General features: G+C 41.8%; 1 protein-coding gene across 2 annotated transcripts; it reads right to left on the minus strand.

Moving 5' to 3' along the window:
• Positions 1 to 1,757: 1,757 nt before the first annotated feature.
• On the minus strand, positions 1,758 to 16,925 carry LOC107383218 (sodium-dependent neutral amino acid transporter B(0)AT1). Of its 2 annotated transcripts, none has more exons than XM_070556222.1 (11): positions 16,625 to 16,925; positions 13,786 to 14,064; positions 13,518 to 13,573; positions 13,141 to 13,251; positions 12,947 to 13,059; positions 4,577 to 4,705; positions 3,228 to 3,384; positions 2,678 to 2,882; positions 2,434 to 2,593; positions 2,178 to 2,340; positions 1,758 to 2,089 (listed from the first exon to the last, which is right to left on the minus strand). In XM_070556222.1, the coding sequence occupies exons 1-11, from the start codon at positions 16,908 to 16,910 to the stop codon at positions 1,949 to 1,951; spliced, it is 1,800 nt and encodes a 599-aa protein (XP_070412323.1). In that variant the 5' UTR covers positions 16,911 to 16,925; the 3' UTR covers positions 1,758 to 1,948. The 2 variants fall into 2 exon arrangements, with proteins under 2 accessions (XP_070412323.1, XP_015811198.3); XM_015955712.3 differs by having other exon boundaries at positions 13,518 to 13,699.
• Between the last annotated feature and the right edge of the window lie 8,176 nt (positions 16,926 to 25,101).

Genomic DNA, 25,101 nt, shown 5'->3' on the forward strand with positions numbered 1-25,101 from the left:
TGCTATTAATTTAAATCTCTTCAATTAAATATTAAACTTTGGATTAAATATAGACCAAGTCAGTTGGTGTATGAACTTCTATCGATTATATAAATATCTGCATATATATATATATATATATATATATATATATATATATATATATATATATATATATATATATAAGTTTAATTGCCAATTCGTTTGGTCTTTCTCAGAATTTAACAAAGCTGAATAGCAACAGCTTAAATTCTAGTTATGTAGATGAACAACGTTTCAATGCTAACATTTTTGTTTCTAATAAACCCCGGTGAAGATGTGTGTGTGGATGAACAGCTCGTCGGATTCAGAGGTCCCTGCAACTTCCAAGTAGTATATGCCCTCAAAGCTGGCGAACTGTGGCATCAAGCTGTGGGTGGTGTGCGATGTGGCCTCTTATGCCTAGGGGATTCCCTACCTGGGCAAGATGACACAAGACGCCCCGGCAAAAAGGGAGCAAGGGAGGCGGGTGGTGCTGGAGCTCACCGTGGGACCGAGCGTCCGCACTGTCACCACGCACAATTTTTTCACATCACTAGCCCTTGGAGAAGAGCTGCTCCAAAATAAAATGTGACTTGTGGGAACAGTTAGGCACGACAAGCCAGAGCTGCCCCCACAGCTGCTGCAGATGAGAAGCAGAGCGGTTCTGTCCTCCCTATTCGCCTTCACCTCCGCCACCACCGCGGTGAGCTACATACCGAAGCGCAGGCTTGCATGCATGCTTTTGCAGAAAATGTGGACAGGCAGTGTGCGAGGAGCACTCATCAGTTGTGTGCTTAACCTGCAGCAGTTAGCTCACCCCCCCCCCCCCCCCTCTCACACGCACGCAGGCACGCACACACACACACACTTTTTCTTTGTTCATGTGCTTTAATAATGTGTTCAACTGGCTATCTTTGTAAGTGCATTTTTTGTGCTCAAAGGACTTTAACGTGAGTATTTTAGAAAATATGACATCACATAAAAACTACAAAGTGAGCAAAAATATTTTTATGCCAACTTGTGACACTCCAAGGCTGTGACAACTTACCCACAAAAAAGGTCATCTGGACATAACATACAAAAAATTATTTGATTTTTTTCATTTTTTGTACAGTTTTCAAACTTCTGGTTTTGATAATAAACCTGGCAATGAAGGGGTTAAATCTGAGAAACACACATATTTTATTATATTTTGTTAGGGCTGAAGCCAAGGATGAAATTCATGTAAAAAAATTGGGACTTATAAAATATTATATAATATTTCTTTAGGAAGCTTTGTAAGTGCATTTTTTTGTGCTCAAAGGACTTTAATGTGAGTATTTTAGAAAATATGACATCACACAAAAACTACAAAGTGAGCAAAAAATATTTTTATGCCTATTTGTGAAAAAAAACTCAGAGTAGGAGCCTGGTGGACGATACAAAACTACAAACAAGAGTGGTTTTACGGTTTTGCAATCTGGATTAGGAAAACTAAGAATAAGATGTTCAAATGAACTGTAGCTATTAATTGGTAAGGTATTGATTATTAGGTCTGAATGAAAGATGGTTGCTACTCCTCCTGTGATTTTTGTGCCATTCTCAAATGCCACCTGCAATAAATGACCTTCACTCAGTATATCTGTTCTGGATTTGATCAAATTGGCTAAAACTAATTTCTGAATAGGAGATAATGTTTTAATAATCTGGTATGAAAGAGTGAAGAAGACGGGCCTTTTACCACATTGGCTGTACAAAGAAACAGCATAAAGAAAAGAGACGGTAAAGATCTTTATTGAAGAGCATCACAGATATGAAGATGTAAGCAGTTTTCTGTTGGCAAAACGATAAAAATGTGATTCAGCCTCTTAAAGCTCCTTAGTTCTGCAATGAGATGTGCTATCATATTTAAACACACGTAATTCAATATTCAAAAGTTGGATTTAAAGGATTTTTCCTTGCAAAAAAATCACTTTCTTCTGCAGGAAACAAAAAGCAGCCTACATAAAGCGTACATGGGGACGGCCACGCTGGGGACTCCGGCCAAAAGAAAAATCACAGCGCTGATCCATGAGGGGTACTCCACAGATGACAGAGCTGGAAACTCCTCCTGGAACACAAACCTGTATGATCAGTGGATTTTCATTGATCAGCTGCATTTTTTCCAATGTTAAAGCATCAAGGCAGGATGAGCTTACAGAATCTGGGTCCCAGACTAAATAAGTGAGCGTCTGTTGAACTTGAGTCACCAGATAGAAAACCAAGATGAACAAGACTATCAGAGGACTGATGAGCCTCCATGTAATCTGCCAGAAAATACATGGTTTACGTCCAACCATGAACTCTATGTCCTTATTGAACCTGTCTCACAAGAGAGGATGAAATATATATGTTAGACAGTTTCTGTTTCAAATAGTACAAAGTAATGTTGAATCCTATGAAGCAACAACTAACCTGTCAATACCGTAGATGTAAACAACAGCGATCATTTCAAACAGCCCAATGGTCAAAAGAGGAACAGATCCAGCAAAGTTGTCAAAGAAAGTCACCCAATAAAGTCCTGATTGTTGTGCAAATAACAGGCAGATGATGAAAGAAACGATGCACGTCAGCCCTAAAAGAGACAGGGAGTTTGTCAGTTCAAGGGAAACAAAATGCTAAATGTCTTCATTAAATAGTGAAAGAACAACCAGGTTACCAGTCAGAGCTTCGTGGGGCCATTTCTTAGGAAAAACATGTAAGTCCTTCAGTGGGACTACCACTCCCTCAATGTTCCCAAACAAGGTGGAGAGTCCCAGGCAGAGGAGCATGATGAAGAAGAGGACAGACCAGATGGGAGAACCGGGCATTTTGGTGATGGCCTCAGTGAAGACAATGAAGGCCAGACCTGTTCCCTCCACTCCCTGAACAAACAACCAACCACTGCAGATTAAAGTTAAAGTCCCAATAATTCATCACACACTGGTGAAATTCATCTATGCATTGGACCCATCTCCACGAGGAGCAGTGAGCTGCAGCTGTGGCCACACTTGGGGACTATTTGGTAGTTTAAATCCTTAATCCAACCCCTTAAAGCTGATTGTCAAGCAGAGAAGCATTGGATCCCATTGTTAAGATCTTTGGTATGACCTACCCAGGATTTGAACCCCAATCTCCCAGTCCCAGGCCAGACACCCTACCACTAGGCCACTGAGAAAGTAATTAGAGGAGAAAACAAGAAGAAGAGTGGAACTCTGATAGATCTGCACCTCACTGAGAAGTTTCTGCATGTCACAAGTATGGATGTCCAGTCCAAGAACAATATCAGGATTGGAGCTGTTGAGACGTTTCAATGCTGCGTCGTAGTTGTTAGTAGTGATGCTGCTCTCAGGGAGATCAAACGTATTTAACAATGTCAGGATGTTTCTGGAAAAGAAGAATGTCTGACACTAGTAAATATTTCACTTCGATGACTTGCAGTTTCATTTTCACATATTTACATAGACCCACATTATCAAAGTAAAGCCTACTGCACACTGGAAGCAAATGTGGCGCGGAACGGCAGCAGAAATGTTTACTCGCGACAATCATCGAACTGAAGTGCACATCGGGAGGGCCTCAACAGCGAGGCGGCTTTTCTGCCATGCTCGACTTGCAAGATCACACAATCCCTCGAGACTTCAAAGATTTGGTTTGTGTATGCAATCGGCCATTAAACCAAAAAGAAGTAAACCACGTTTGATATCGCTGATTGATGTCATACATGCTGTTGTTCCTCTCCACTGCCAGGATTAAAGCCATGAAAACACACCGCTGCACTTCTGGAATGATGCTGTGAGTAAATAAGCAGTTGGGTCACACATAAGCTTCATTTATATGAAATAGCATCACTTCAATATTTTTAATTTTAAAAGGTACAGGGATTTTACACTGAAACCGTGTGTGATTTCCTGTCTAGCCCTATTTCGACTGCGGTATTTGACACATCCCAAAAGTGGCTCGCGGAAAAAACTGAACCCGATCCTATCTTTAGCGGCGCGGCACAGCATGCCGCTTCTGGGCTGCTTGTGAAAACTGCCGTGTTGCGGCTGGTTTATTACACTCCAAAGATTAAAAATGGATTATATTTGAAGCAGTGCCGTTTCGTGCTGCTTTTGCTTCCAGTGCACAGTAGGGGTAACGAGAAAGTGCTAAACACCAGTCGTTGTTTTTCTAGGTCGAAACGTATTTAGTGGTCCGTGACTTCAAATTGTGTAGCAGCCAGCAGTTTCTACTTCTTTGATGATATTGGTTGGAGAAGTTATCACGCAAGTTGTGTTCTGTTGCTAAATATGTGAGTGCATAATGAATAGAGGATCCAGGTAAGTGTGGCAGTTTGGTGAGAACAACTGGATAGTTGCCTTTTGTCCAAACTGTGTTATTAGCGGAGGTTTTTAGACAAATGTGAGAGAACCACCTCATACATTTTTTTAAATTTTGTGTTACTCCACAATATATTTATAGCTGTACTATGTTAGAACATTAAGAGGCATGAAACAAATGCTTTAAGCTAATTTGTTTTCCAAATTTGCTATAACAGCCTAAAATTAAATGAAATGTTTAAATTAACTGTACTCACTCACTGATGCAGAAGTCATATTTCTCAGTGGCTCTGAAGCCAATGATGGAGTAAGTCACCATGGCAGCATATATGGAGGTAAGGCCTGTTACTACAGAAAGGATCACAGCATCTTGCACACAGTTGTTGCTGAGAAAAAAAAAAAGAAAAAAAATTAATCAAACCAACTTTTTCTGCTCAATTATAGTTTCTGTGTAAAAAGAATGCACATGTTTACTGAACAGTGAGTTGAGAAAGAATATATATCTGACAGCTGTTCTGATTCTCTGGATTTTTACAACAACAAATAGACTCTTGGTGCATCAAGAGGTCAGGTGTAGAGGGCTTCCTGCCCAAATAATATTACAATGCAAAACAAAATATTTAGAAAATAATTCACGGAAATGTAAGGGAATGTGGCTGCTTGAAGACAGCTTTAGGTTTTGATGATTTCAGACCAAATATATGAGCTAAATGGACACAACTCTAAAGTCCATTCTCTCAAGTTTGACAGTGGTTGTTGTGAAACTGAATGTATAAACTGAAGCATTAAAATCTGAAATCATTTTAAACATCAAATACCTTATTAACATTTAGTTGTTGGTAGGGCAGTCACGTTAAGTAGCAGTACAGCTGAACTCTTCACCTTCTCACCATTCGAGTTGGTCGACGGTGAGGTAGAAGGGAGAGGAAATGTTGTCTATGCAGCTGAAGGCGCCATTGGGGTAGAGGCCAACATATATGCTGATGAAGGTGCTGTTAAGAGTAAGTTACTTGTGGAATTAGACTCATATTTTTTTGCAAGGCTTCTGATTTTTCAGCAGGTTTCTTATTTTTACTGTTAATTTTACCCATCGTAAATCGTGAGAGTTTCTTCCACAAGCTACTTCTTCAACTTACACTCCTACCACATTGAAGAAGGGAAGCTCACTCTTTTTAAGCTAATTGCTACGACTTACTTTAAGCTACCTTGTTAGGAAAATATGTAAAGAAATTTTAATAAGACTTAGAAGAAGCAAAAAGCTACGTAGATTTACTGGCTTCTTTTAACTTTCTTTGTTAACTTATTCACGAGTGCACGGACATTATCTTTTAGAACCAGCTGTGGTTTGGAGCTAACTTTAAAAATGGGCCACCTACATTTGTTTTATCGGTCTTACGCTATGCCCTAGTCAACAATAAAGTCTATTGAGCACACCATACCCAACTGAAAAAAGTGTTCTACTTTTAAGAGACCACATCTGGTCATATTCCATCTTATTTGGTGTACCAGCCTCTGCTCTTAACAGGCTTCAGGTGGTACAGTGCGGCAGCCAGGTTTCTGACGAACACCTCTAGACGTGACCATATCACACCTGTACTGGCGCAGCTCCATTGGCTACCCGTAAACTTCAGAGTGAAGTTTAAAATTTTGATATTTCTTTTTAAGGCCCTGAATGGTCTGGCACCGGATTACCTGTCTGACCTTGTGGCTTGCTATGTGCCAAACTGGGCATTGAGATCTGCCGATTGCTTGCTGCTTCACATTCCTACCATGAAATACAAAATGCAGGGCAGCATTCTTTTGTTTATGCTGCTCCATCTCTCTGGAACGCTCTTCCTCTCTCAGTGAAGCTGGCCCCATCCCTCCCCCATTTCCTGTTACTGCTGAAGGCCTACTTTTACGACCAGGCAATTTTAAACCCTTGACTTTTATTAATTATTTTTATTATGCATTATTTTATTGACTGTGATTTTATTGCTTTGTTGTATACTTTTATTATTGATTGTGTTTTTGTTTTTATGTTGTGTTTTACTATTTATCTGTACGGCACTTTGGTCGGCTGCCATGCCGTTTTTAAATGCGCTTTATAAATAAAGTTGGTATGGTATATTGCATAAAATGTACTCATCAAGTTGTCACAAACTCATCCCGCTGACTTCATTTCCCAGCATTCTCGCCACCATTTCCCATCATTCCTGCCACCAACGTGGCGGCTGACGTCATCACGCTGACACTACTTAAGGAAGTGCCGGCGTTTCATTCATTACTCAGTCATCGTTCTCACCGGACTTTGTATTGAGTCTCCAGGCTTACCAGCCCTCTAACGTTCAATCCGAACCTACAGGAGATAACCACGCTGGTTATTTCCATCACTCCGCGTCTGGGCAACAGATCCTCTCAGTCACGCTTCAGATCTGCCAACGAACCTGACACAAGTCATCTCCATGCCATGCTTTTGTTCTGCTCAGCAACTGAACCAAGTGAATTCACTGTGCTGATTTAAATAACCTTTAAATAGCTGATTTACAGGTGCTGGCCAGTAAATTAGAATATCATCAAAAGGTTGAAAATATTTCAGTAATTCCATTCAAAACGTGAAACTTGTACATTATATTCATGCAATGCACACAGACCAATGTATTTCCGATGTTTATTACGTTTAATTTTGATATTTATAGGTGACAACCAATGAAAACATCAAATCTGGTATCTCAGACAATTAGAATATTCTAAAGGCCAATGAAAAAATGTTTGTTTCTCTAATGTTGGCCAACTGAAAAGAATGAACATGAAAAGAATGTGCATGTATAGCACTCAATACTTAGTCGGGGCTCCTTTTGCCTCAATAACTGCAGTAATGCGGCGTGGCATGGACTCGATCAGTCTGTGGCACTGCTCAGGTGTTATGAGAGCCCAGGTTGCTCTGATAGTCGTCTTCAGCTCCTCTGCATTGTTGGGTCTAGCGTATTGCATCCTCCGCTTCACAATACCCCATAGATTTTCTATGGGGTTAAGGTCAGGCGAGTTTGCTGGCCAATCAAGGACAGGGATACCATGGTCCTTGAACCAGGTGCTGGTGGTTTTGGCACTGTGTGCAGGTGCCAAGTCCTGTTGAAAGGTGAAGTCTGCATCCCCATAAAGTTGGTCAGCAGCAGGAAGCATGAAGTGCTCTAAAACTTCCTGGTAGACGGCTGCATTGACCCTGGACCTCAGGAAACAGAGTGGGCCAACACCGGCAGATGACATGGCACCCCACACCATCACTGACGGTGGAAACTTTACACTGGACCTCATGCAACGTGGATTCTGTGCTTCTCCGCTCTTCCTCCAGACTCTGGGTCCTTGATTTCCAAAGGAAATGCAGAACTTGCTTTCATCAGAAAACATAACTTTGGACCACTCAGCATCAGTCCAGTCCTTTTTGTCCTTGGCCCAGGCGAGACGCTTCTTGCGCTGTTTCTTGTTCAAGAGTGGCTTGACACACGGAATGCGACACCTGAATCCCATGTCTTTCATGAGTCTCCTCGTGGTGGTTCTTGAAGCGCTGACTCCAGCTGCAGTCCACTCTTTGTGGATCTCCCCCACATTTTTGAATGGGTTTGTCGTCACAATTCTCTGCAGGGTGCGGTTATCCCTAGAGCTTGTACACTTTTTTCTACCACATTTTTTCCGTCCCTTCGCCTGTCTGTTAATGTGCTTGGACACAGAGCTCTGCGAACAGCCAGCTTCTTTAGCAATCACCTTTTGTGTCTTGCCCTCCTTGTGCAAGGTGTCAATGATTGTCTTTTGGACAGCTGTTAAGTCAGAAGTCTTCCCCATGATTGTGGTGCCTTCAAAACAAGACTGAGGGACCTTTTAAAGGCCTTTGCAGGTGTTTTGAGTAAATCAGCTGATTAGAGTGGCAGCAGGTGTCTTCTATATTCAGCCTTTTCAGAATATTCTAATTTTTTGAGATACCAAATTTGGAGTTTTCATTAGTTGTCACTTACGAATATCAAATTTAAATGTAATGAACATTGGAAATACATTGGTCTGTGTGCATTGCATGAATATAATGTACAAGTTTCACGTTTTGAATGGAATTACTGAAATATTTTCAACCTTTTGATGATATTCTAATTTACTGGCCAGCACCTGTAGTTGCTGAGTTGAAGAAAAACATGGCTTGTTGATGCCACAATTCCCCAAATCCGCTGACCCTGTGTAACCACTGACTGACTGCCTGAGTGAAGTCAGGTCCTGGCTCTCGGCTAATTTTCTCCGTCTTAACAGCTCCAAACTGGAGGCTATTTTCTTTGCCCCCTGTCCCCCCTCTACTGTGGAGCCATCTCTGCCCCCGTCATTGTTAGTTTTGGTGAAGCCGACAATTACAAATTTGGGGTCACTCTGGACGCTTATTTTTAAAATGGATGCACAGATAAATCAGGTAGTCAAGTCATGTTTCTTTCATCTTCGCCGGCTGGCCAAACTCAAATCTGTCCTGAACAAAAAAGATCTTCAGTCAGTTGTTCATGCTTTTGTAACGTCACGTCTGGACTATGTGAACTCTCTTTTATATGGTATTCCCTCCTCTTCAGTGGTACGCCTCCAATTGGTACAGAATGCTGCTGCAAGGTTTCTTACAGGCATAGACCGATGGCAGCATATCGCCCCTGTTTTGCCAAATTTACACTGGCTTCCATTTCGGTTTCGTATTAAGTTCAAAATACTCCTGTTGGTTTACAAATCTATTCATGAAATGGCCCACTCTTATTTGGCACATATTTTGAGTCCCTATGTTCCGGCGCGAACCCTGAGGTCCTCTGGGTCCTCTGACCAGCACCTTCTGCTTGTCCCTCCTGCCCGCTATATGGCCCGTGGCAAACGAGCTTTTTCAGTTTGTGCGCCTAAACTTTGGAAACAACTCCCCCTGACAGTCCGACTTGCCCCCTCCCTTCCCACTTTTAAAGTACGCTTGAAGACATATTTTTATTCCCTGGCCTTCCCGGCTGAGAAAGTTTAACCCTTGTACTTTCCTGTTTTTTTAATGTTATTATAGTTTTTATTTGTTTAATCTATTTTATGTTGCTGTATCTAGTTTGGTGACGTATTGTCGTGTACAGCACGTTGGTTGGCGTTGTCGCCGTTTAAATGTTCTTTATAAGTAAAGGTTGTTGATGATAATGATCTCTGTCCTATTTTAGGCTTTTCACTATTTACACACTCTTTATACTCACTGAGTGTAAGGCAGGATGGTGAAAAGTGAAATTCCATCACTGAGTTGTCTCTGGAAGGAAAACCAGGGGTGCTTGCTGGCCTACTTTTTAAACCTAAAGTACAGACAGAGGTCTTTCCTAAATGAACACTTGGATTTAGGGCTCAGCCACTCATGGACTTCACAGCAGCCCCAGGCCTCCTCTGAAGAGATCGTCAGATATTGGAATCCGGCTCGAAGGACCAAGATGTCAGGAAAATTTTCCCTGCAGTTTAAGCAAAACCTCTTTTACCAAAACTTCTCAAGACACCAGTAGTTTAGGTTTCAAGTTTTACTTCAAAGGACGTTTTGTCTGAATACAGAATGTAAGACTGCATACAGAGAAAAGGTGGTTTCCCAGCTACAGCAAACCCTTTCATTCCCTCACCCCAGTGATAAGTATTTCTTTCATCAAAGTCCAGTAATAAAAGACTCCTCTAATTAGCTTGGTGCTGTCTTATTCAGGGAGGCAAACGAGTAGTCCAAACTCTCTTATAAAAGTAACAGAGCATTTCACAACTCCTGGCTTCCTGCTTCCAACTCAGCAGTTAACGATCGACAAGTGAACATAGAAATCTTTAGAAATCATGTTTCTTAAGCATTTGTATAAAGGTAATAACTGAATCAGGTTCATAAGGTATTTGATGTGTAAAATTTTTAAGCATTCATGAATATATATTTTTTACTTATTTTAAACCTTTACACTGCTTTCAGATATACAATTCTTGGCTATTTCAGGTGAAGTTGTATTGCCATGCCTGCCAGAGAGGTCCCTGAGTGGGCTAATGAATAACCACAGAATTGTAAAGCTGTGTAAACTAAACTGAAGATGCTGACAAATGAGAATACATTCAAATTAACCAGGATGTTTTTTTTATGCTTTTTAAAAAACCAGACCAATACATTTTACTTTGGACTTGGACCCATGAGTCATGAAGGTTGTAATTTCATGACTCTGTACGGAAGCTGTTCAGGAAGCACTGGTGGTTCAAGGGGTGGGGCCACAAGGGCATTGGACCCTGCTGAAATCGGATTGTCCCCCTGAAGTGCTACCTGTACCCCTGTTACTCATCGATCCAATTATAGATGGATCCATTTCCAAGTCCGAACACTAGTGGCACTATTGAGTCCAATAGGAATTTCTAGCTTGAAATCCTGTGTAAGGATGTTGGACTAAAGCAGTGTTTCCCAATCCTGGTCCTCAGGGCACACTGACTGTCATGGTCTGTGTCTGTGTCTCTTTGTGTTCCTCTTGTGTCCCCTGGTCTTCAGCCCTCCAGATATTCCCTCTCAGGTCCTGTGTTCCTTCAGTCTCCCCACCATAATTTCCATAGGTCTATTATTCCAGTTTTGTGTGGTGTGTGTGTGTGTGTTTATGTCCTCCTCCAGCTAGGTGTGTGTGCGTGCGTGTGTGTGTGTGTGTGTGTGTGTGTGTGTGTGTGTGTGTGTGTGCGTGCGCGCGTGTGTGTGTGTGTGTGTGTGTCCTTTCCAAGTTAGGTCTGGTGTCCTCTCCTGCTCCTCCTCCCTGATTAGTTATCACTTTCACCTGGTTCTCTTCCCTCACACCTGCAGCTCATCATCCTCCCATTATGCCCCAGTGTATTTAAGCCCTGTCTTGTTTCAGTGTCGTGTCAGTCCATTGTTGTTTTGTATGTCAGCGTTTTTGGTGCTCTGTGTGAGCCTTTTGTCTCGTCCCCAGACTTTGTGCTCTAAGTGAGCTTTCGGTGTCCTGTGCTCCAGGACTTTTGAATTTTTGGCTCGCAGCCTTTTGGATTTATTTTTGTTGTCATCCTACAAATAAAAGGATTTATTCTTTACATCAACTCCTGCCTCGAGTCATCCTGGGTATCTGCATTTTTGGGTCCTAACCATCCCCTTAACGTGACACTGACCCAAATGTTTTCCATGCCTCTGTTTCAGCACACCTGATTTACATTGCCTCCTCAGGAGGACATCAAGTGCTGCAGATGCCTGTAAATACCTCATTCATTGAAGTCAGGTGTGTGGCAGCAGGGAAACAATGGTGTTTGAAAGGGCAACATGGAAAACATGCTGGTCAGTGTGCCTTGATGACCAGGGTTGGGAAACACTGGACCAAAGTCTAGTTTATACTTCTCCAACTGCAGAAGTGTGGAGACACACAGCACCATTGTCTCTCAGAGCAAGGACTCTCCAACAGACACTCAAGGATGGCCAGTAGAGCTCCATTATGAATAAACTGTCGTCGACCAGAGACCTCACTGCAATGGTAGGCAGACACCGCCAGAAAAGTTGTATGCTCCTTACTGTCCTGGCAGAAAATAACTTTAAAACACTGATACACCAACAGTGTATAAATAGAAAATGTCACTGTCAATATGTGTGCATATGAGGGCAAATTTGCTGCTGGGTAAATATGACCCAGGCTTTATGTACTTGGCCACCTTAATGGCCCCATACATTGAAAAATCCTAGATCTGCCACTGTCAGGAAGATGGCTATAAAGGCTAAGATGATAATAATTCTTAGCCTTTACACAAAAAACAAAGTTCCAAATATTCCACTCTTTGTCATGGTCTGCATCAGCCCCTTCCTTTTTTGTGCCTCCTGGTGCCCTCCATCCCTCTCTAGATTCCCTCTTGTGTCCCTTTGTTCCCCAGCTCCTCTTGTGCTCCACTCCAGGTTCCCCCCTTGTGCTCTCTTAGCGCCCTCATGTGTCGCTGTCTGCATCCCTGTTATGTGTCTTATGTTGTAGCCCTTTGGCGCCCTCATGTGTCCTTTTTCTGCGTGTCAGTTTAGTGTCTTATGTTATCTTTTCTACTCTTTCCTCCCAGGTCAGCTCCAGCCTCGTTGTCCCCAGCTCAGTGTGTGTGTATGTGCTATGTCCTCCTCCAGCTAGTTTGTGTGAGTCCTTCCCTCTGTCTTTAGGTAATTGTTGTTTAGTTTTGTGTTTAGGTATTTGCCCTCCTCTGTTTCTGTTTTCCCCATTGAGTTGATTAGTGTCACCTGCCTTCCCTCCAGCCCTCACTCCACACACCTGCTTCCTGTTTCCTTAATTCGTCTCCCAGTCTATTTAAGCCCGGTATTCTCTCTGTCTTGTGTCGGTCCATTAATGTTTGTTTGTAGTTCTTGTCAGTCTTGTTCCTGTTCCTAGCATCTAGTGTTTCCAGTGTCTCTAGTCCTCTAGTGTTTTTATTTACGCAGTTTAGATGATTGGATTTTTGGTTTTTGGCTCCCTGCCTTTGGATTACTCCTAAATAAAGGATTTATTTTCATCATCTACCTTCTGCCTGGTTCATCTGGTTCTCTGCATTTTGGGTCCTAAACATCCTCCTACACCAAATCGTGACACTCTTTGTGTCTTTTTCTGTAGTTTTATTCATCATTATATATTATCCAAATGGGCGTTTCTTACTGAACAGGATTGTAGCTTGAGAATGAGATCAGGCCTCCCCAGGCCAAACCAAATGCATAAAACACTTGGGCACCTGCATCCAGCCAAGTTGTTGGTTTCACCAACTCATTCACCTGAAGGGAAGTACAGAATCACATGGATGAGGATCACATTCATACAAGGATAAATGTGTGGAAAAGATATCTGAGACACACATCTGGGGTGAAGAGGAACTCGATTCCACTCAGTGCTCCTTTCAGAGTTAGTCCTCGAATCAGGAAGATGGCCAGAACGATGTACGGCAGGATGGCTGTGATGTAAACGGCCTAAAAGTGGAAACTACAACAGCATGATCCAGAAAGAGACTGGGCTTTCCCTCCCTACTCCATTTCTATTTAATTAAAACGTAATAGTTAATATAATACATCAAATTACCAAGCATTCCGAGAAAAGACATCTCTCTGTTCTTTCTATAAATCATTGACAGACATGTTTCACCTTAGTCGCTTAAAACTGATTTATTCAGGACAAAATTATTTATTAAATGCAGATTTTGTGCAGCCTTGTGTTTTATGGAAAATGTTGACCGAACCTTTCCTGATGTGCTGATTCCTCGAATGCAGCAGATAGCAACGACTGTCCAGGCAGCTAGAAGACAGACCACAATGGGCCAGTGAATTCCCCCAGAATCAGCTATGGAGGCAGAGCTGTTCAGAGTAACTCTATAAAAGAAATAATCCACAGTGGAGCTCTGTTGACACTCTGGCACAAATTCTAAAGTAGAAAGCACACATACATATATATATCTATCAGTGATGCTCTGTTCCGTATGTGGTGCTTGCAAATGTAGAAATAAATACCTGTCTTATTTTCATTGAAAGGACACTGGGTCCAAGGCAGAGGGTCTTGGAAGGAATTGAGGAGATACCACAAGATCCAGGCTATCAATGTATTGTAGTAAAGTCCAACAAAAAAGGACACCAGCATGGAGCCCACACCTATACCAGTCAGATAGGGGCTGATGGCCCTCCAAACTCCCACGCTGCCTTTCCTGAGACGCTGGCCGATGGCGAACTCCAGCAGCAGCAGGGGCATTCCTTCCAGCAGCAGCAGGATCAGGTAGGGGATCATAAAAGCACCTGGAAACAGCTGTTTAGGTTAAAGAAACAATACCACCTAAAAATAAGGATTCTCCTATAAAATGGTAACAAATAGGTTTCAGGTGTTTTTTAATTAACCTGTGAGAGTTTAGTTCCATAAAGCTTTGGTAAATCTTCCATCATTTCATTTTATTCTGCTTATCTGGGGTTGGGTCCCGGGGGCAGCTGCCTGAGCAACACATTCTCACACCCAAGGCGTCAAAATATGACGTGTGTGACCAAGCCTCAAGATATGACGATTCGGGACGCCCCAGCACGTCAGGACACGACGATCAGGGACACGCTGGTTCACGAGGCTCCGCTGGCGTCACTGTCTGATGCGCGCGGTCACACGGACATTATTCGACTATTTATCCTTCCCCTCACCCCAATCCTAAACTTAAGGTCCATAAACTGTGACCTTAAGGTTAGGATTGGGGTGAGGGGAAGGTTGAGTAGTTCTCAAGTAGTTATAATGTCAGTCTCACCACCGGCGCCGGATACCGATGCTCTGGGACGCTGCATCAGCTGTTTGTCCCTGATCGTCGTGTCCTGACGCGCTGGGGCGTCCCGAATCGTCATATATTAAGGCTTGGTCACACGCGTCATATTTTGACGCCTTGGGTGTGAGAATGTGTTGGCCTAAGCAGAGAAGCCCAGATATCCTCAGCCACTTAGGCCAGCTCCTCCGGGGCATTCTCAGGCCAGCTGAGAAACAGCTAAAAAGTCCCTCCAGAGTGTCCAGGTCTTCCTTTAGGTCTCCTCCCAGTTGAATGTGCCCGGAAAACCTCACTAGGGAGGCATCCTGATAACTAGATGCTCGATCCACCTTAACTGTTTCCACTCAATGTGGAGGATCTACTATGAGCCCCTCCTGGATGACTGAGCTTCTCACTCTATCTCTGAGGGAGAGCTCAGACACTCTGGAGAAAACAAATTTTGGCCGGATCACTCCCAAAGCTCGTGACCACAGGTGAGGGTTGGAACATAGATCAACCGGTAAATTGAGAGCTTGGCCTTCCAGCTCATGTTTCTCTTCACCAGACCAGTACAACACCCCCATCACTGCAGATGCAGCTCCAACTATCAATCTGCTGCTCAAAAAGCAAGACAATGGATGGAGAGTTTCCCTCTATGCCTTGGTAGTTCTGAGACTCCATTGAGCCATGTCCAACATCAGATGGTCCTTCATTTCAAAGTGTTGTTTTTAGGTTGGTTCCCATAGAGCTGATGCCACTTGCAAATAAACTCCCATCTACAAGAATTTAGATGAATTCCAGTCTGGCTTTTGTTTATTTCTGTCAGTGAATTTCCTTCTGGGTCTTCTCCAGCAGTGACATTAGGTTAAACATCTGGTTTCTGACATGACTTTTATGCAAACATTAATATTCTTGCCCACATATTTATGAAACAAACATATATTTTTAGTTTTTCCCAATTCGTTTTGTTATCCAAAGGTAAGCAGGTATACATTGGATAATCTTTGACTGTGTTGTAAATGTTCTAACAAATTCATGCAATCCCATAACAGTGTCATTTTTTTAGGTGCAAATGCTCTGATAAGATTAAACTAGCAATTTCTTTGATGTCTTATTTGAAGTCCAAGCAACTTCAAGGATAACATCATTATATTAGCCACCAGATAAGCATGGGTCGTATACAAGCTACACATTTCTCTGTTATCATTGTCCAGGTGAGCGTGTTTACATTTTAGGCCTTTTGAGATACGATATGGCCGCCAAGTCCATCAGATCAGCGCCTTGTGATTTCTATCTTGAGAAGCGCTATAGAAATGATAATTTCTTTTCTTCTGGATCAGTCACTTTTATGAGCTTTGTTGATTTAACAATTATTTATTTAAGACACAAGAGGAAAACCTGAAGGGTTAGATGCTTGCTAATGTGTTTAAAGAAAAACATTTCTGACACCAGTGACTACTGAAATTCAGTCTAAAAATTAGTTCTGTTGATGATGAATAGTTATAAATATAGCTGTCATAAAACTGTACTCTATTGAGATGTTTGGTAATCATCCCTATATTACAGCTGCTTTGGATAACATCAAAAGCAGGAGGATCATAAAATATTAAGTTACTCTTGTATGTTTTATAAGTTAATGACGTTGAAGCTAGTTAAACATGACAGAAATAGAATAGACTTTGAAGTTTTGAAGCCATTGCATGCCCTGTGGCTCACTCTCTAAACCAAAGACCCATTTTTTAATAAATATTTTTGAGCGTAAGAGAAAAGCAGCTAAACCTAAAGTAGTTCTTCTACAAAGCAAGACAAAAGTTAGTCATTGTTTCAGCAAAATTGAAAATCATTGATGAAACGCTCTCCTGTAGCCATTAATAAGTAATGTATTGAACGTGCAGTTTAGCCCCAGGAAAAATGAAAATGCTAAAAGTTGCAATCAAAGTATTTAATAATACTTTTGCAGCCACTGCCAAAACCCAGTACTGTCTATGCAATACTTGCAATTTCCTTAAGTTTGCAATACTCTGCAATGTTGGTGCTGTCGTCTTGTCTCCGTGTCTTTGGCTGTGTTCGTATCAGCTTACCTCCTCCATGACTTTGACACAAGTAGGGGAATCGCCACACGTTACCCAGACCAATGCAGAAGCCCACACAGGTTAGGATATACTGGGCTTTGTTGTCCCACTGGGGCCGCTGCTCTGCCTCCTCCTTTTCTTTTTTGTCCAACTCCTCATAGTCAGGGATTCGGAGGTCTAGTCCTGGGTTGGGGAGTACCAGTCTCATGTTGACAGCATGGACACTGATGCATATAGGTGGTGTCTGCTGCTGCTTGACTACAGTGAGTTTGTGTGCACGGATATGAACATGCATACAGGAAGTTTCTGCAATCTACAAAATTTATGATCCTTTACAACTCTGGTTTATGCACTTAACTAAGGTACGTAAAGTTTTTATTCATTTTATGTTTTAGTTGTAACATGAATGGAATTATGAATATTGAAACTTTATTTAAAAAATCCCATAATTCAACCAATGCACATGCACACACACAGACCCACACACAACAGTCATAATTTGATAACCTTAAAGACCAAGTCCACTACGAAAACCCTTTTTAACTTGTTTTTGAAATATGATTGGTAACTCTGAGTTTAACGTGCAGGATGAGTGTGAAAATAATCTTCTACTCCATTGCTCATTAGCTGCCCATTGAACAAAGACTAGTAAATGCTCTGATTAGGAAAAGACACTCAGATAAACACTGAAAATTAACATTCATGGACTTGCCCATCTTAGTGCGCAACTGAGGAAGACTGCTATTGATGTAGGATTCAGAAGAGAGCCGAGCACGTCTTACATAGTAGAAGCTAACCATTAGCATTAGCAACTCCACAACATGACAAAACTAGTTTAAAGGTACACTATGTTACTTTTTCATATTTTTAATTAATTGAGCCAGTATGTGCTAAAATTACCATTTACAAGGTTAATGAAATGTCACAGGCCCCACCACCCACTGTGACTAGAATACTACACTTGCAACTTCAGAGTTGGCAGGCCTGTTAGGTCCAACCTTTGTGTTAATAATGCAAAACTGACATGCTAGCACTGGACCCTGCTTCCAGCTTGTTTCTTGCTTGTTTTAAAATGTCAATGCAGCAGAATTGTAAGATTTAGTGATGGAATTGTGACATCCAGAAATGGTCAGTTTTCACCTACAGATTGATCTACATGCCACCGGTCATCTACAGACATGAGTTCCATTCTCTAAGGTGGATTTTACATTCTGCCTTCCAACAAGCCCAGAAGGTTCTGCAGCTCTGAACACATGATAACATATTGTCAACACACTGTTCCCATTTCAAGGCCTATCACTTCTACAGGATTCCTCATGCCTCTGAATAAAGTGAGCGTTTTCATCTCATATGAGTCAATTAATCATGAAATGAAATGAACAATATGGTTAAATGAAATGTTTTGATTAATCTGTGCTTAAATTACTGTGGTTGAAATGAATATTATTATGGTATGATCAGTAATTCTAGATTTAACGAGTGAATCATTATCTACACTCATACACAATGTTCATAAGATATAAGCTAAAGTAACGTCGTCGCACATAGATATTTTCTTAGCCATAAATCAGAGCATCCTGTATCTGAAAGAAGGCGTGATGTTCTGAGGGTTTGTTTGTTAACACCTCAACATGGCACATCCCAATTGGCCAAGTAAATCATAAAATGAGAATATTAAAACAGAATCACCGGGGAGTGATTCAGCATTGCAACATTGGGTGAGATTCAGCATTCTGTTAGTTGAGCTAACTCTCACTGGCCATCGGAGGGAAACTCTGCTCACACCACATCTCTTGACAAGCTTTCGACAAGCTAAAAGCTGTCTACAGCTGACACAACAAAACGGTTCTTGCAGAACAAAGCTGATACAGTTCCGATTCCCTGTGTCCTTCTAGACGTAAACAATTTCATCTATCTGTTGTGACTCGGGTGACATCTCCGGACTGGAGCGTCGGTGCTACAGTTAATCTACTGAACCTCGGTGCCCAGAGGTCATCCGACCTCCCTGACCTCCGGATCCGCGAAGAGGGTCTCCAAAGAAAGGGTGAGGTAGACACAGCATGAATTGCGTCTGATGCCGTTTTGATAAGAATCAACTTCATTGTTTAATACAAACCAAAATCTTTTTCCACACCCAGAACTCAGTTCTTCTAGATACAAGGTTCTGATAAGCACACACCATTCAATCACCATACATCCCATCCCATCCACTTAGATTCATCCATCACAGTAGTCTTGGTTAACTTGTCATGTTTTTATTTGTTTAGAAAATACATTTCTTTTCTTTTATAAACCTGACTCTGTCTGAATTGATACAAAGTGTGTTTGATTCCTGAAAAAGCAAAGAATCCTAGAATCTTCTGATTAAACATTCAAAGACCAGGCAGGTTGATATTCTATATTATGTAGAATATCACATCTTATTGGTCATAAGTAAAGGTAATATATTAAGCTTAAAAGCAAAAATATTTAACCCTACAAAATGCTCCTATAGACACTAATAAAGGCTTGGGAGACATTTCAGGAGTTAGATTAAGGTGTTAAAAGTGGAACGCACAGCAAGGAGAAAAGTTTCACTTTTGCTTTTACTAACACACTAGGGTGTGCTTAAAGCGAGCCAAAACTGCCAAGCATCCCTTGTGTTTGCTGTTGTTGGATTAGCATTGTCATGGTTTTGGGGATGAGTTTAACCCAAGACATGCAGAATCACAACTCCATACACAGAATGAAGGTAAGTAAAACAGAATTTATTATTTAAGGGGAACTTAGGGCGCACTGACAGCGGATCGGGGGAGAAAACGGGAACCAGGGTCTGAGGGAGAGCAAACCAGAGGTGAGTCCAGGAGATAAACAGTCTAGGCAGGAATACTGAGAGGGGACTTATGGGAGATGATTTAGTTTGGGGAATGAGGGGAGGTAGAAAGCCGAGGATGATCCAGAAGGGAGATCTCCTGAGCTGGAGAGGGAGCGCAGGGTTTGAGTGTGAGAGCGGGTCGGTCGGAGCACAGGGTTTGAGCGTGAGAGCGTGTGTGTGTGTGTATGTGTGTGTGTGTGTGTGCCTGCTCTGTCTTCTCGATCCCCAGTGAGTCGTGGAGGATGGCTGCTTATACTGAGCCAGGATCCTCTGGAGGTTTCTTCCTGTTAAAAGGGAGCTTTCCTCTCCACTGTCGCTTTATGCTTGCTTGGTATGAGGATTGCATCAAGTCACTGACACTAGTCAGTGACTTGATGCAATTTGCTGGGTTCCTTATACAGGAAACATTATTTCTGATTGGCTTAATGAACTGACCTGAATTGGAATGTTTATTATGTGAAGTGCCTTGAGACGACTCTTGTCGTCATTTGGTGCTATATAAATAAAACTTGAATTGAATTGAATTGAATTGAATTGAAAGGCTGGCTGAGTGAGTCGAGTGAGAGTCAGAAGTAATGGCTGGGAGCTGAGCACCAGAGTCCGAGATGTCCAGGTTTGCAGGTGGGGGTTGGAGAGCAGGCGGTCAGGGGCGAGCGACGGGGCTGGCATGCAGGGTTTGAATCCAATGAGTCTATTTCTTTTTTTCTTTTTTCTCCGTGTCCTGTCTGGCTGTGAAGCAAACAGAATTAATGTCTGAATGCTTGTGACAAGCCTTACAGATTTACACTCAGGTGGAGCATCAAAGCGTCTGCTTTTAATGTCATGCCTGATACTTAAAACTTTATTGTTATTGTTTATGAATGCTTTTTAATTCCGACCAGACACTGAGACAGAGGTCCTGCCTTCTTCCCGGCAGCATACGTCAGGAACTGACCCCCAAGGCCCCGCCCAGATCCCCACACGGGGCGAGCCACCCCCACACCCCGAGCCCCCAGGCCCCCACCCAGACCCGCCCAGGGGCAATGCAGCTGCCAGGCAGTGACCCATGTCCGCCGCTAAGACCTCCAAGGGGCCCCACTCACAACCGCCAGTAGTCCACCCCCCGAGGCAACCCAAGCACCTCCAGAGGGGGGCAACGGCCCCCCAGTCCCAGACACCCCCCAGTGAACCCACCTGCAGGGAACAGCCGCATACTCCAAACTCAGACCCCCCCCCCCCCCCCCACATCATCCCGCAGGACAATATCAATGGTCCCCCATCATCGCTATGTGATGGAACCGATCAAAGGAGCCCAGAGAGATTGATTTGAAGTGGAAGCAGAGGCTAAATCAAGTGTAATATGATCTAACAAAATATTTCTATACTGGTTAATGCAGAGAGTTTCACAGATCCTCACATACTCTACCCCAAAATTCCTGGACAGATGGACAGGACCACAGTGCATGAATGTAATTGTCAGGAATGTTGTTTGTGCAGTGTATACAGGTGTCAGATGACACAAACCCCATCTTGAACATCTGATGACCTGTATAGTGTACTCTGTGTAGGATTTTGTACTGAATTAATTGTAAATTGGAGTGTCTGATCATTTTAAAAGTTTTTAAACACGTTTGGGACCAGAAGTCCTGGTCAAAGCTGACTGATAGATCCACCTCCCATTTTTCAATAGGGATTACTATTCTATCGTCTATTCTGGACAGTGTCTTACATACTTTAGACAGTACTTTGGGGGGTTTGAGATTATAGAAGTCTAATACCCTTGATGGTGTTTGTAATTCTATTTTATTGAGCTTAAATTTTTGTTTGACTACAGATTTAATTTGGTGGTATTCTAAAAAGCTATTCTTATCTATTCCAAATTGGGAGACTATTCTATTAAATGGGATGAAGTTCAATCCTTCATATATGTGTTCCAGGTATAGGATTCCTTTATTTTTCCAGTCCGGAAGGTTCATCATTTGGTTATTTTGCAAAATGTCAAGACAATTCCAGATAGGTGTGCGTCTGCATGGTACTAGTGAAGACTCTGTCATTTTAAGATACTCCCACCATGCTGTCAGAGAGGTGCTGATACTAATACTTTTGAAGCCTTCATATTTTCTTATGCTTGAGCTAATAAATGGTGAGTCTGAAAGCTCTATCGTATTGCAAAGTGTCTGTTCTCTGTCTAACCAAGACTCATCTAGTGGGTTATCTTGCAACCATCTTGGTATATATTGCAGCCTTTTGGCTAAACATAAAAGTTGGGTAGATCCAGTCCTCCTTTGTCTTTGGTCTTCTGAAGCGTTTTTAAGCTAATTCGTGGAGGTTTATCCTGCCAAAGGAATTTGGTAACTGAGGAGTCCAGAGATCTAAACCAGTCAGCTGGTGGTTTGTTTGGGATCATTGAAAATAAGTAATTTATTCTGGGTAAGACCATCATTTTAAGTGTAGTAACTCTCCCCATGAGTGATATCGGTAAAGATTTCCATCTTGCAAGATCATCTTCCACTTTCTTTATAAATGGGATGTAGTTTAGTTTGGTTAGATCTGCAAACTCGGGAGAGACATTAATTCCCAGGTATGTGATATTCCCTGACTCCAATTGTGTATTAAGTAAATTGACAAAAGAGAAATTAATTGGTAGAACTGTGGATTTTAACCAGTTTATAAAGTAATCTGAAACTTTTGAAAAAGAGTTTATCAGTTCTATTGAATGAGAGAGAGAGGATTGAGAATTCCGGAGAAAGATTAAAACATCATCTGCATAAAGACTTATCTTATGTTCTCTATTTTCTTACACTTTATCCCTTTAATACCTGTTGTTTGCCTAATTGCTGCTGCTTGTGGTTCAATACAGATAGCAAACAGTGAGGGGGAGAGTGGGCATCCCTGCCTGGTCCCCCTCTGAAGACAGAAGCTAACTGATATTTGGTCGTTCGTCCTGACACGTGCAGTTGGTGAACTGTACAATGTTTGTAGCATGTTTATGAAGAAGTTCCCAAACCCAAATTTATGTAAAGTTGCAAATAAGAACTTCCAGTTAACTCTATCAAAAGCCTTTTCTTCATCTAGAGATAATATATTAGTTTCTATGTTTCTACTGTAAGAGAAATCTATCAAATTAAGTAATCTACGTGAGCTTGTGGATGTCTACCCTTGATGAAACCAGTTTGGTCAGGGTGCATTATGAAGGGGTTACCTTTTCTAATCTTTTGGCCAGGGCTTTACAAATTATTTTGAGATCAACATTAATAAGATAAATTGGGCCATAGCTGGTAGGAAATGCAGGGTCTTTGCCTGGTTTTAACAAGAGACTAATATTGGCTGAGTTCATGTTTGGCTGTAATATGCCACTCTCTTCGATTTCCCTCACCATTCTGAAAAATATTGGAGCCAGAATGATCCAGAATTCTTTGTAGAACTCTGCTGGAAACCCATCTGGACCTGGAGCTTTCCTATTAGTCATGGATTTAAGGGCTTCCTGGAGCTCCGCTGATGTTAGTGGCGAGTCCAAGACTGTAACTTGGCTGTCTGATAATTTAGGAAGTGTTATCCTGTCAAGGAACTCATTGATCTCGTTATCTGATGGGTTTTTCTGTGGTGAGTACAAATTTTGGTAAAAGTCTCTGAAAGTGTTCTTCCAGGGTCATAAACTATATTCCCGGTTGAATCTTTAACAGCAGATATGGTACTTTTCTTTTTATTTATTTTTAACTGGCTAGCTAAAAATGTACCTGATTTATTACTATGTTCAAAGTTTTCTATTCGTAGTCTTTGTGCTAAAAATTGTCTTTTTGTCAATAATTCCATGAAGTTCTAATTTAGCTTTACGTAATTTGCTCATTAACTCTTCTTCTGTGGATGCCTCTAAAGACTTAATGATTTCCTCTAACTCCTGAATACGTTTGTTTTCAGTTTTTTTCTTATGTGATGAGAAAGAGATTATTTTACCTCTCATCACTGCCTTTCCTGCCTCCCAGAGAACAGATGCTGATGTTCCAGGCAGGGCATTATGTTCTAAATATAAAGCCCACTCCTTTTTAAAAAATTCTATAAAACCTTCGTCTTTAAGCAGTGATGTATTAAACCTCCAGTTTTTGCTTGGTGGGATTGTCTTCTTGTTTACCAGAGTAAAAAAAAAAAACGGAGCATGGTCGCTGACAACTATGGGGTGTATCTCAGTGTCTGAAATGTTAGCCAACAATGAGCTGCTGAATAGAAAATAATCCAAACGTGAATGAGGGTGATGGACGTGTGAAAAAAGTATATTCTCTACGGTTAGGATGAAGAGATCGCCATGCATCACAAAGCCCATAATCACTCATGTACTGTTTAATGGACTGCCAATTGCGCTGAGACCCAGCTGTGCTGAGCCTGTCTGTTAAAGAGTTAATCCAAAAATTAAAATCGCCTCCAAGTATAAGTGGAGAGTCCAAGTGTTCGGAGAGTACAGAGAAAAAATTATGAAAGAATGAAGGGTCATCAATATTTGGACAGTATATGCTGACAATACATAAGCTTTGATTCTGTACAGATATTTTTAACATTATAAATCTACCCTCTGGATCAGAGACTGTGTCCAATACTGTGAAATTGATGTTTTTGTGTATTAAAATAGCTACACCTCTTTGCCTAGAGTTATAGCAGGCAGAGAACATGCTGGGAAAGTCAGGTGTTTTAAGTTAATCTGCGGATGTGGCAGATCTATGAGTCTCTTGTAATAATATTACGTCTGCTTTCACTCTCTTTAGCTGATCAAAAATCTTTATTTTTTCTCTATGGAGCCAGCTCCATGTACGTTCCATGAGACAAACTTTAATCCACCCATAGATTTGTGTGTGTGAGTAGCTAAAATATGACACCTTCATGTGAATAAGATGGAATAAGTAACTAAATGTATAAAATAGTATGTTAATAAATAACAGAAAAGTTAATAATAATAATAATAATAATAATAATAATAATAATAATAATAATAATAATAATAATGAAGATCCAACAGTGTTTGTGGTTGTAATATTTGACTCGTAAATTATGATATTGTGCTGTGGATTTAATATATATATTAAGGAGGCGCGTGAAGCGTCAAACTCCCTGATGAGGGACCAGTCATTGATCCAAGAACCGGGGATCCACTGACGATGTTCCAGGCCATAACCTACCCAGTCCACCAAGAACTGGCGACCCCGACCACGGGGTCTGGCATCCAGGAGGCGATGAACCCGGTAATCCAGGCTCCCGTCGGCAAGAAGGACAGGTGGAGGAGGATCGGAGGCAGAGACAGGACACAACGTACTGGATGATACTGGTTTGATGAGTGAGACATGGAAGACAGGGGGGATCTTGAGTGAGGGGGGCAAAGAGAGATGGACTGACCAGGGACTGATGACCTTACTGATGGTGTAGGGGCCTATGAACTGGGGGGAGAGTTTCTTGCTGGTGTCTTTAAGTTTGATATCCTTGGTGGAAAGCCATACCTGTTGCCCACAAGCATAATGTGGAGCTGGACGACGGTAACGGTCCACCAGCTGTCGATTACGCTCGGCCGTTCGGTGCAGAGCCGCACGAGTCTGGTTCCATGTCCTCTTGGCCCTACGAATGAACTGTGGCACGGTGGTGGTGGTAGGAAGATCAGACGGGAAGAGTGGAG

Source organism: Nothobranchius furzeri, chromosome 11 (genome assembly GCF_043380555.1).
Source record: "Nothobranchius furzeri strain GRZ-AD chromosome 11, NfurGRZ-RIMD1, whole genome shotgun sequence".
Lineage (NCBI taxonomy): Eukaryota > Metazoa > Chordata > Actinopteri > Cyprinodontiformes > Nothobranchiidae > Nothobranchius > Nothobranchius furzeri.